Genomic DNA, 12709 nt, shown 5'->3' on the forward strand with positions numbered 1-12709 from the left:
ACTGGAGGGGTCCAAGAGATCCTGGAAGGGAAGATCTGGAAAAGGGCAACTGGCTCCAGGGATCCGGGCTGTAGCAGGCTACCGGCCGATTTTATTTGTGATTAAGCCGCCGGGCGGGGGAAATTCATGGCGGGGTGAGTAAATCACGGGAAAAGGTGGCAAACAGATGAGATAAGCGTCTACCGGTGGACCAAGGCGGGGTCCTTCATTCCCTCCCATCAGGTAATAGGGTTGGCACTTTCCTAGGGGATTCTTGGTTTTATACCTACATACATACTAGGTACACTTAGACAGTGTTTGCATTGTAGGAGTGCACTCGACTACTGCCATGTATCGATATGCCCGCATATATTTACTGTTTTAGCAGTGATGGAGCGGGTAGTACAACATTTTGTATACCCCCCCCATTTTGCAAGTTCATACTAATTAAAATAATCTATTAATTATAATACTATTAGTGTGTTTGTGTGAAGTTTAATCAACATTACTAATGTATGAAACATACGTGGGCTTTGCATTTTGCAAGGCTAAAATAATTTGTAATTAACATATGTACGTATACTAATACTAGAAAAATAGAATATCGCATGATACATGTTGTTTTTGTGACATTATCGTACATTACACCAGATGACATCAATGGGTGAATATGAACGCTTTAAATGTCGCCATATGCTAGATAATTACAGGCACATAGGGGAATTAGTGAGGGTTTAACATTTTATTAGTTATTTCTATGTTTTAACTACTTTTTGTGTTTGTTTCGCTTAAGTTGTCCTTTGGGCCTAAAATCAAGATGGCCGCCTGACGTACTTGACAACTTGACACGATCGCCACCATTCCATGAGGTTTCAGACCAAGTGCGCCTGCGACAACCACACGTATCAGTAGCCCCGACATGACCCAAGACTCGATGTGCCCAAGCAAGGTCACGACGGGATGCTTGCCAAGTGTTTCGACAAAAGAATTTTATAAAAACCGCATGGCACATGTAGGATGACCTAACATCCCGAACTGTGTGAAACCTCACCGGACGATCCCAACCGACCAATGGGATGAGCACAAATTCTCTAATTTGTATCTTTTAGACCTTATTTCCATTATATAAATGACGTTAGAATAGAAAGGAGAGTTCAACTCTTTCTCGTACTTCCTTTTTGCTGACGGAGACGATGGTGACGCTACGTGACGGCTGTGTTCCTGAATCTTTGACAGACTGAATTGCTGCCCAATTTCTTAATGAACTACGGACTTCTGAAAATCTATGGGCATTGATCGATATTTGCACGTCTCTGGTCCTTGACCTGATCTTTGGGACTGTAGCGTGCTGATGACTAAATTTGATGACTTAGAGGACGACCGATAGCTAGAATAGGTAAATATGGTGTTCTGTGATTTGCGTAATGATTAATAAATTTACTTGATAGAACTAAAATTCTTGCATTATTTAGATAAACAAAAATATTGATTAACAAGAAAATGTGTTTGGTCGTTAATTGAAAGGGAGTAGATCAGGATTTTTGAGTATGCTTTAGTTGGACTAAATCATCAAAATCAAAACAACTAAATTGATCCATTGATCACGTGGGAGGAGTATCTTAATGTTTAGGTTTATGATGTGTAGTGAAAAAGGTATTACTGTATAGAAGTGTAAATCATTTTCTCTCTATAGGTTATAAGGTATTCCTTTCATGTCAGCGCTTGGAACACTCATCTCTCCTGTAAGTGCAGACCAGTGAGAAGCGAAGTGTGAATATTAGTGTTATGGGCCCCACCAATGATTGTAGGAGTGAATGTGTTAATGTGATAATTGGTCTGTGATGAAGGGAGGATATTAGGTACAGGGTTTTGTCCTGATTCCCGTTACCCAGGTTTCCGCGCTGCAACAGCAGCATGGTAGAGTTCTACTTTTTATTTACTCTGTTGGTGCTTGTAATCTTATACATCTGTTTCTGTCTCATGGTTATCGCAGCACATATGTTTTATACTAGAATGACGCTGGTTCAAAAAATGCCTAGTGAAACCGTTCCTATCGTTTATTCTGTGTTTCTCTGAGACTCAGTGAGAACGAATGACTGAGCGACAAGTACTGCACCGTTTCCACGATCCCTGACGGATCAAGGGTTATCATGTTTGATAGTTGCCAGAAACTATCCTCTCCTTGGTAAAGTTTTGGGGCTTATGGTGGCACTGTGGGCTAGCTGCTCTAAAGGGTAAAATATCCTTTGGGGGTGTATGGAATCAGTCTGGACACCAATCCCTTGGTTTATGTTATCTAAACCTGCAGATCCTATGTGTTAATAGGAACTACACAACACCTAAGCTGTAAATAACACACCAGGATCGTGAAGTAAGGAGTATTGAGAGAGGCCTCTCTTCTGAACTATACATTAACTAATTTTTATTAGTAAACTCCTGAGTACTAGAAATAGACAATAATAATACAGCGAGGAAAGGTACATTTGCTCCCCAGGAGCTGCCCTGCTCTATGATGTGATAGGTAGGGGATGTGAAATAATGACTAGCATTCATACGCAGTCAGTGACCTCAACGAGGTATCCCTTTGTGTAAGGAAATACTGCTACACTGACATGCCTGATTAATGGGAGGCTGTAGTGGTAAAATACTTATGAAGATAAAGGTAATTCAAGGTGTTAAAGCTGGTGGTTCGGAAAGCTTTCTAACTCTTGTCTGTAACACAAGAACAAGCATTGGCAAAGCCACTAGTTCTGGCATTGGCCGCCAGCCTTTTGGCACTTTTTGTTTTGTTTAATCATGGTTTTTACAAAACGTTATTGTTCTGGAAGCTGTCAGGCCTTCATCAATCTAAACAAAAACACTGTCTAAAGGCAAAAATGTTAGTCTCAAAAACCACATGTTGCCCTAGTTCTCCCTGGCACTGAATAGAACTACGTGGTGGTTTGATGTGCTCCTTGTGGGCAGCAAGCTGTAACTCATAGTGAAGTCAGACAATGTATGAAGTGAGCTGACACACTACCCTTTGATGCATGCTTGAGAGGGCTGAAGAAAAATGTGAATAACAGATCTGACCAAAAACTCCTGTAGGTAACTAAATTGTATACACAACTTCAGTAAAAACCAAAAGGTCTTGGCTAACACAGACTTAAAAAAGCCAATCAGTTTGGCATTGGCTACCAGCCTCTTGCCTTGGGGCAAGAAGGTGAGAAGAGGAGAAAAGAAGAAGAAAGGAAAGAAAAAAAATGAAGAAAGAAGGAAAGAGAGGTAAATGAAAGAGAAGAAATGGAAAGAAGAAATGAGGAAAGAAAGAAAAGAGGAAAGGAAACAAGGAGAAAAAAGGAAGGGAGGGAAAAAATGGAAGGGGAAAAAGAAGGAAGAGGAGAAAAGGTGGAAGGAAGTGAGATGAAAGACAGAAGGAAGGAAGAGAAATAAGGGGAGGCAAGAGGGAAGAGTAACAAGAGAGGGAAGGTAGAGGGAAAGGAAAGAAGAGGAAAAAATGAAGCAAGGAAGGAAGATGAAAAAAGGAAGGAAGATAAAAAAGGAAGAAGAAGAAAGAAGGGAGGGGAGAGAAGGTACGAAAGAGGAAAAAGGAAGGAAGGACAGAGGAAAGAAGGAAGGAAGGAACGCAAAAGGAACAAGCATTTGCAATGCAATAGGTCTCGCATTTACGCGAGTTTGAGCTATTGACATTGCAAATGGGAGTGCCTTTTATTCTTGTTTTCGTTTTTAAAACATAAATAAAAGGCATTGTCATTTGCAATGCCAATAGCTCAAACTCGCATAAATGTGAGACCTATTGCAGTTCCCCCGGGGCACATGCAGGCATCCACTTCTGTCAGGACAGCTGATCGCAGCAAAAAGACAGAAGTGGATGCCTGCTTGTGCCCTGGGGTGACTGACATTAAAAAACAAAAAAAAACGCGAAGCGACATTTTGTTGCTATGGCGTGGGACTGTCCACAGTCCCACGGACACGCGCATACTGTTTGCAATGGACAAATGGCGAGAGAAGCCATCTTTGTCTATTGCAGACGCGTGCATGAGAGCCCTCGGAGAATTGATTCGAAAAGGTGCCCTCCTGGCTGGTGCAGCGCATGTGCTGCTTTCGCCAGGCGAGACCTAAAAAGGAAGGAAAGCAAAAGGAACAAGCATTGGCATAGCCAATAGGTCTCGCCTTTGGGACCTTATAAGTGTTTAGCCATGCAACAGTTGCATAACTAAATACTTATAAGGTCCCAAAAGCGAGACCTATTGGCTATGCAAAGCGGCCGTGGGGCCGCGAAAGTAAAAATGATCGCGATCACGATCAAACATCAAAGCGGCCGCTAAAGTAAAAGTAATCGCGGTAAAGCGCGGCGTGCGCGGCCGCGCACATGCACTGTAGCTCTAGGCTGGCCTGGTAGCACTTTTGGAGCCCTCTCAATAAGTCGCGCCAGACCAGCGCATGCGCTGGGTCAGGCGAGACCTAAAAAGGAAGGAATGGAGGAAAGACGAATAAAGGAAAGAACTAAGAAAGGGTGGAAGGAAAGAGCAAAGAAGGAAGGAAAGAAGAAGGCAAGAAGTGAAGGCAAGAAAGAAGCCAAAGAGCAAAGAAAGAAGTGAAAGAAGGAATGAAAGCAGGACAGAAAGAAGGAATGACAGACAGACAGGGTCACGAAGCTAGAGCACTCTCATGAGCTTATATTTAGAGCTCATGTCAGTTCCTGGAATAGTTGAATAGGCAGCAGATAAACAAAGGGCACTTCAAAGGGAATTTACAACAGCAAACTGATAAAGGGACTGATAAAGGTGATAAAGCTAATCTCTGTTATTTTGTTATTTTTTTGGTGGAGAGGTGTGGCTCACTGGTTAGAGGCGGCAGATCTGTAAGCAGAGAATCGGCCAGGGACCAGGGTTCAATTCCCGATGCGGCAGGGTCGTGGACCAGGGTCAAAACGGACTTGATAATTCTCGCCTCGGTACCTACTCTAACCAGGAACACACTCGGCAACTCTGGGCATTAATCAATCAATCAAATTCTTTATTTCGGCCAATTAGGCCATAAAAGATACAAAAACAATGTCATTAAAATACATCCACATTAATATAAGAACATGATAAAATACATGAAACCATCATAATGTAAAAAAAAATTCTTAAGATATTTTGACCTTAACTGCCACATGGCCATTAAAAATGTAGCAACTGCAAATACTATGTGGGGTGCCGTGCTCGTTTTCAATATTCTAAGCGAATGGAGATAGCTCCTTAAACCCAAATTTCTGCATATAGGAGCTAACCAGAATTTTCTGGGTCGATTGTATGCAGGACAGAAAAACATAATATGGGATTCTTCCTCATCATGAATGCAACATCCTGGGCAGATTTTATCCGTCCTTTTTGCCCAGTTGTGAGTAAATATTTTGATGGGAAGAGTCCCTAGCCTCCATTGGATGAACAATTTTCTAGCTAGTATGGGGAAAATGATGTCCATAAACCCTTCGAATTGGTATGAATCCTTAAAATCCAAAAATCTAACAGTCAAAATACCTTTATTAGGGGCGGAAACAAGGGAGGCAAAACTTTTCTCCCTATAAATACCCACAAGGCGTTTGCGTGGCACCCTGAAGCAGCCTTGTTCGGGAAAATCCCATAGTTCGGGAAGACCTAGTCGGTAAAGTTCTTTCTTTATAAAAACCAGCCACGGGATTTTATCACAGAGATTATAATTCATGACATGGGCGAGCTCTTGCCTGTAATGTTCGAGCTCGGCAGTGGACCAAAGCCTATGCCAGAATCTCAGTGGCATTAATTCCAGGTCTTCTCTTATGGAGGGTAGACCCAAGTCTAATCTTAGGGGGAGAAGGGGTGTGCCACAAGGAAGGGACAAAAGGCGCCTTATAAAATTGTTCTCTACTTTTACAATTCCTAAACCCGCTTTATACCCCCAAAGTTCTCCACCGTAGGATGCGGCGGCTTTTGCTTGCGTTTTATAGATCTCAACTGCCGGACTAATAGGTTTGTATGTAGAGGAATTTGCCACTTTCAGAATTCCCCCTGACAGTTGGGAAAGCTTGAGCCGGCTTCTAGTCACCTGAGGTTCCCAATATAAATTCTCATGGAGAGTTACCCCCAGATACTGAAAGGTATTCACCCTCTCCAATCTTTCAGTGCTCAGAGAAGGATTAGGTCTGGTCTTAGATGATGGATTAAATATCATAAACTTGGTCTTTCCTGTATTAATTTCTAGACCATGTTGCTTGCAGAAAAGGCCAAATCCATCTAGGATCCGTTGGATCCCCATCGGAGATTTCGACAGCAGGAGGGTGTCATTCGCAAACATAATGGCGGGTACCCTCCTGCTGCCCAAACATTAAGCTTGCCTCATCTCCACAACGGCCCCCCACAGAAGCCGGGGATGCCTGGTTTCACCTTGGAGATACCCAGAAAGGGACCATCCCACACGGATAGCCAGGATGGGTTCCCCAGCGGTCTATAGCGCCGGGACACTTCCGAGTAGCTGTGCGCTGAATAAATTAAAAATAACATAACAGGGACTGATAAAGGTGATAAAGCTAATCTCTCATCTGGTAGAAAGCATCCTGCTATCACATCATGCTCTACAAAGGCAGCGCTAAAGTAAAAATTAAGTAAAAACAAAAACACTGGTGCTGAAAGGAACTATCTTGTGTGTAGATGTGCTCACTCAAAGTGAAGTTAGCCATTGGCTGACGTAGACTGACCCATTGCTGTATGCTGTTGTTGGCAGAAGCAAAATGTGAATGACACAGTAACAGACCAATGGATGAAGAGAAGTGGCTGAAAGTCCCTTTATTTATTTATTTGTTAACACATTATAATGCGCATTTTAGGTAGTGCTAATACAGTATCAATTACATCTGTGTTGAAATATACGTTTTGTTGATACATGTATAATCGGTAGTATATAGTACTGCAAAAAATAAGAGTCCACAGAATTAATGCATTAGAGTCTGAAAGCCCCTTCAAGTAAGTATAGTATACATATTATATTAGTAAAATCAAAAGGCCTTGGCTAATGCCAGACCTTAAAAGGAGGTCCTCCTAATCTGGTATCGTCTCCATATGGCTGTCGGTCAGTGTAAATCAGGGGATCTGCCATATTGAGTGTGCTCCTTCCGATGTACCATTTTCCTGTTCATGACCTCCAGAAATAGCCTGGTGGTCCCAAACAGGAAACAACAGAAATGGCCCCCCAGAAACAAATCATTGCTTTGTGACTTGCTTCAGAAAAATCAAAACATGTAGCTGACCAGTGCAAAACTAACATGAAACCTTTCAGCAAACTACTTTGCCTTTTATGTAACCGCTGCACCGGCTGATGCAATGAGGGCAATGTGAATCCTGCCTGACAGATGGACTCACAATATAGCAAGAGGTCCTCCACCAAGAGATCATGGTCTCTGCTGGCATGGTGGGCTATCTGGCTGCACACCTGTGTCTAAATGACCCTTTAGGTGGCTTCACAGCAGGGTCTAAATGACCCTTTAGGTGGCTGCACAGCAGGGTCTATTTGACCCTCTAGGTGGCTGCACAGCAGGGTCTGAATTACCCTATAGGTTGCCAAACAGAGGAATAGTTGTTCGTAACTGACACCCCCAGACTTCTAAAAGCAATGTGATGTCATAGTAATGACCGATTGTGCGTCATATAAATGCCAAATAACAAGAAGAATATAAATAAGAACAAACACTGACCGGTGATTTTAAACAAATCTCCAGCCAGCCATTTGAGTGAACTACTGCTCTCTGCCAAGGGGCGGGCACCCTCCTTCTCACTGGGGAGTGAGTGGATCCTATCTGAGCCTGGCTCTGCAAGTCTTTGGATTACTGGATCACGGAGATTAAAAATTCTAGCCCATACTTACTAGTAGCTCAACTCTGTATGGTACCAGCAAAGAGGAGGAGGAAGGAAAGTGCTGGTTTTGGTAGAAATCACTTCTGCTTTTAATTGTATGCAGCATCACACAATAAGTTACATATTCCGAGTACACACGAATTGTGCCTTGCGGGTAGTGTAGTGCTGTTGAACTGTGAATGTCAAATAAAACTGTTAAAAGATAAAGGTGTAAACACTTCTCTTGACTTTTCAGTCCAGAATTGAAAGACCCCAGGGCCCCATCTAAGCTGCAGACCTGGATAAAGACGTGGCAGTGCTGGGCTCCTCTATTCCAATTACATGGCACACACAGCGCTGCCACTGCCAATCGATGACATGCGTCACCCTCATCTTCATCTATCCTGTCTACCAACTTACAGACCTGTCAATGTAGTTCATTTTTTGCGAGCTTTTTATATAATGCTTGAACCCCGTTCACCAAGACTCAGCAGGTAGAACTAAGGGTCAGATGAAGCCAACTTTTTAGTCAAGGCAAACACCCCGATTCCCAAAATTGGAGTGATTGCAACTGCAGAAAAGTGATTTATTACACCATTCCCTAAACAGCTTTGGAAACATATACTGAATTGCAATTTGGAAGAGTCGTGTTGTGTCCGCCCCATCCACATTACAATTGGGTACAATACGTATCAATGGTTCGTGACCGGAATTTTCATTGTAAACCACTGAAAAGCTGGGATGGTAACTCATTCGCAGAAGAGTAGGGGTCCTCTCTGGACCACTTCCCCTTTACGAATTATTTTTTTTCTGAAGAAATACTTCGCTTGCAAAAATCGGTTTTGAAATATAGTCCTAGAGATAGAGGTCTGTTGATCTTTGCTGGACACCATCTCCAGTGCTCGTTGCCAATCGTATTGAATTGCAAATTGTAACCTGCCTAATAAATATTCATTTGCCAGATCGATCTGTGACTCTTGATGATTGGGAATTACGCAAACTGACCTACTAATAAACAGGACAATTTGCAAAAAACATACGGGTCGCTTAAAGAAGAGTTGGAATTTGAGACCACTTTTAGCAACCAGTATCGCAGTACATCTGTTACTTCTTTTCCTGCCTGGGGTCATGTTGGTGTCATGTTATTCTCATGTTCTTCCCTTGTATTACTCTCAGTCCAACTGATTGACCCATATTGCTTCTCACAAGGTCACTAGAGGTTATAGTGCGGCACGAAGAAGACACAAGAGTGATTCTTATTCGGTGGTCAAAGATAGGCTTGTACTTACACAATGGCGAAGGCCTGGGGCACAGCTCCATCAGGCAGGGCTGGAAGATTGGTAGCACCATGTAGCGTGATACTGATGCGCTCCTTGCCGGGAGGTGAGACATGCCAGGCATGCTTCATAAACCCCCTATCGCTCACAGACCCTGGCACATTTTCCTTGTAGGGCTCCTCTGTGACCTAGCAGAAGGATGAAAACAGAAAGAATTTGGTTAGCAGACATCTTGTTATTGGAGGAATTTGGTTAGCAGACATCTTGTTATTGGCAGTATTTAGGGGCATATCAACAAGGGCTTTATCTCTGCTTTTTTGGCTTTAAAAGCCAAAAAAGGAGAGATAAAACTAGCGCCCTATCAACAACAGGGTGCTAACATGCAAATTTGCATGTTAGCACCCTTTTACTCTACGCTTCCCCTTGCATCTCCAATGAGATGCAAAGGGGACGTTCCAGAGTAAAATAATAGGAGAAATGTCGCTAAGCGACATTTCTCCTATTATCAAGAATGTCGCTAACCGGGGGGGCGTGGCTTCTGCGTCTTCGGTGATGGCCGCCGATTTCGGGAGCTCCGCAGTACCGTGACACAGTTCACCCTCTCCAGGATATTTTTGCTCCTTTTCGGAGCGCGGAAAGGACATATATCAGCGTCGGAAGTGTATCCTGATGCAGCGCAATATTTTTTCCGCCGTTTGGTGAGCTCCTAACAGTTTTTTCTCCTCAAAACGGCTGAAATGCTCTCACGGCCGCCATTTTGTTTTCATTTTTCAGGCGTTTTTCACATATCCTGATATTTTACCTCAGAAGTTGCATATTATCGCCTGAAATGTCTGCTTATCCAGAATTTTTCTACTGCCTCATTGATTTCCAGTGGTAGGATGTGCTTGGGTCATCGTATCTTTCCAGCTGTGTAACTTATTTACCAGAAAGTTATTTTGCTCCGCATCTGGTTCTGGTCTTGTGGGTTAATACTCCTTTCACCAGATTCCACACCTCTACCAGCTTGCCGTGTGTTACAATACCCTCTGGGTCTGACTCTTCTGAAGCCGTCATCACCATTTCTGCGTCTAGCACATTTCTACGCTATGGCGGCAACTCGAACCAGTCGTAAGGAGGCGCCACTGTCCGCTGGTGCCTCTTTAGAGGACTTCAACCCTTTTACTATATTGCCAGAATCTACAGATGAAGCTCTCAGCGACCCTATGGCCATAAAAAACACCTCTTCGTCTACGACTCGTTTGGGCTCCAAGCAGGGGTCTAAAATTCCATCTTCGGCTCCCCTCACCCCTAGGAAGAGAGGGAAAGCGAATCCTCCATCTCCTACTGGCTCTTCTACACCTCTTTCAATGGAACTTCTCCTTGAGGAGATTCGCGCCCTTAAACCCTATATGGAGGAAACCAACACCCGTTTGCTGAGATTAGAAGATAACTGGTCTCACACTGAACAGCGGGTGGAGGGTCTGGAGAAGCGTGTTGATGCGGTTCAGGAGTTTGCTGACAAGGTTCCTTTTATCCATAAAGATGTTGAGCGTCTTCAACAGCAAGTTGAACAATTGGAAAATCGTAATAGGCGTAACAACCTGCGAATTTATGGTTTGGCGGAAGGTCTGGAGGGTTCTAACGCTATATCCTATTTTCAGTCATTCCTTCCGACTCTTCTTGGCCTTCCGGAGTCTCCTCCATTAAATATCCAGCGTGCGCATCGTTTGGGCCAGAGTCCCCGTTCCTCATCTCCATCAACAAAACCCAGAGGAGTAATTTTGTACTTTCTGGAATATACGGATCTACTTAAGGTCTTACAAGCAGCCAAACAGCGGGGGAAAATTTCCTGGAACGGTTCCAACCTCTTCTTCGCTCAGGATTATGCCAAAATAACTGCTGATCGTCGAAAAAGGTTTTTAGATATGAGACCAGCTCTACGCAGTTTGAATGCACGTTACGGCTTATTCCATCCCTGCCTTTTCAAAGTGACTCTTAACAATAGAACCACCAACTATGAAGACCCAGCTGTCCTGCAACAATTTTTGGACTCTTGTAAAGGAGTGTCCATGGATATCTCTAAACCATGATATGCCGTGTAGTGTTTGTTGTGTTTTTACCCATGTTGTGTTTTTACCCATTATTGTACACTTCGTGTGTTTCAGTCATTTTCGTGAGTTTTTGATGTCATTATCACTTATCACATTAATTGTTATTTTATTTTATTTTTTCTCTATCAGGTTGTGGTTTCCGTGCCTCTCTACATAATATTCTACATTTCGCCTGGATGGTGTTTCTCTGTGTACTTCGCGTCCTGCGTCCTCCCGTCTGACGTGTGGCCCTCCCCATATGGCTCCACCTACCCCGTTACTCTTGTTCTTTTGTGGTATGTTTTTCTGTTATTGTACTGTTTTATCAATTGTTAGCTTTAATTTGCTCCTCTGTTTTCTATTCTTTCTCTCTTTCCCTCCTTTCTCCTCATTCCTCTGTTCTTCCCTATCTTTGGTTGTCCTTTTATATTTCTCATATGTCTACAATGTTTCTCTTATTCTCAATCTCTTTTTTCTACACTGTTTCCTGATCTTCTCTGTTTCTCACTGCTATTTTTTCCACAATAAGAAGTTGCTTTCATGTTTTGTTGTGTTTTTTGAACACTTCTGTCTTTATGCACAATTCATTCTTTTACGAACTATTTTGAATATGTTTAAATAAGTTCTATTATGTCGTTAAACATTATATCTTGGAAAGTTAAAGGCTTGGGTTCTCCTATCAAACGCCAACGAGTTTTGTCTCATATTGCAAACTTAAAAGGTGATATTGTTCTTCTACAAGAAATTCATATTCCCGACACTGAGGTAACTAAATTGAGACGATGTTGGGTGGGCAATGTTTTCGCATCACCAGGTTCTGGAAAACGCAATGGCGTTGCTATTCTCTGTCATAAACGCCTAGATGTTCAGCTCATAAGTCAAGATAATGATTCAGAGGGTAGATGGGTTGTGGTCTCTTTACTGATTAACAAGATTCCTTTCACCATTTTTAATGTTTATGCCCCCACTTTCCCTGATAAATTGTTTTGGCCTCAAATTCTCTCCCGTTTAATGCAATGTACTGATAATTATTTAATTTTTGGGGGAGATTGCAATATGATTGTGGATCCCTTTATTGACAGGAATTCCGGCTCCAGGTTTGTCCCGTCCTCTATGCACTCTCAATTTATGTCTGCTATTTCCCAAAGAGCTCTTGTAGATTCTTGGAGGCTTTGTCACCCCACACTACAAGAGTATACTTACTACTCTCCTGCCCACTCCTCCCAATCCCGAATAGATTATCTTTTTATTTCTAAACCTCTTCTTCAACACATTTCTCATTCGGACATAGGTTCTATCCTACTCTCTGATCATGCCCCGGTTTCCTTGAATTTAGATTTACTTCCTCCCACTAAAGGAAATAGGCGCTGGAGATTCAATAACTCTCTTCTTTTAGATCCTAAGTTCCCGCCAGCCTTTCTCGAATTCGCTTCTTTATTCTTTAAAGAAAATGATTCCCCTCAATTATCTCCTCAACTTGTATGGGATTCTTTTAAGGCTGCTTCTAGGGATTTTATTATATCCTTTG

At 42.6% G+C, this 12709-nt stretch overlaps 1 protein-coding gene across 1 annotated transcript in view; it reads right to left on the reverse strand.

The window, feature by feature from the left end:
* CCDC33 (coiled-coil domain containing 33) overlaps nucleotides 1-12709 on the reverse strand; it is a 1193032-nt gene that overhangs the window by 942347 nt on the left and 237976 nt on the right. The window contains exon 4 of the mRNA XM_085643888.1: nucleotides 9122-9297. Coding sequence (XP_085500014.1) covers nucleotides 9122-9297 — 176 coding nt within the window. The remainder of the gene's footprint in view (nucleotides 1-9121; nucleotides 9298-12709) is intronic.

The sequence above is a fragment of the Triturus cristatus genome, chromosome 3_1 (assembly GCF_964204655.1).
Source record: "Triturus cristatus chromosome 3_1, aTriCri1.1, whole genome shotgun sequence".
NCBI lineage: Eukaryota > Metazoa > Chordata > Amphibia > Caudata > Salamandridae > Triturus > Triturus cristatus.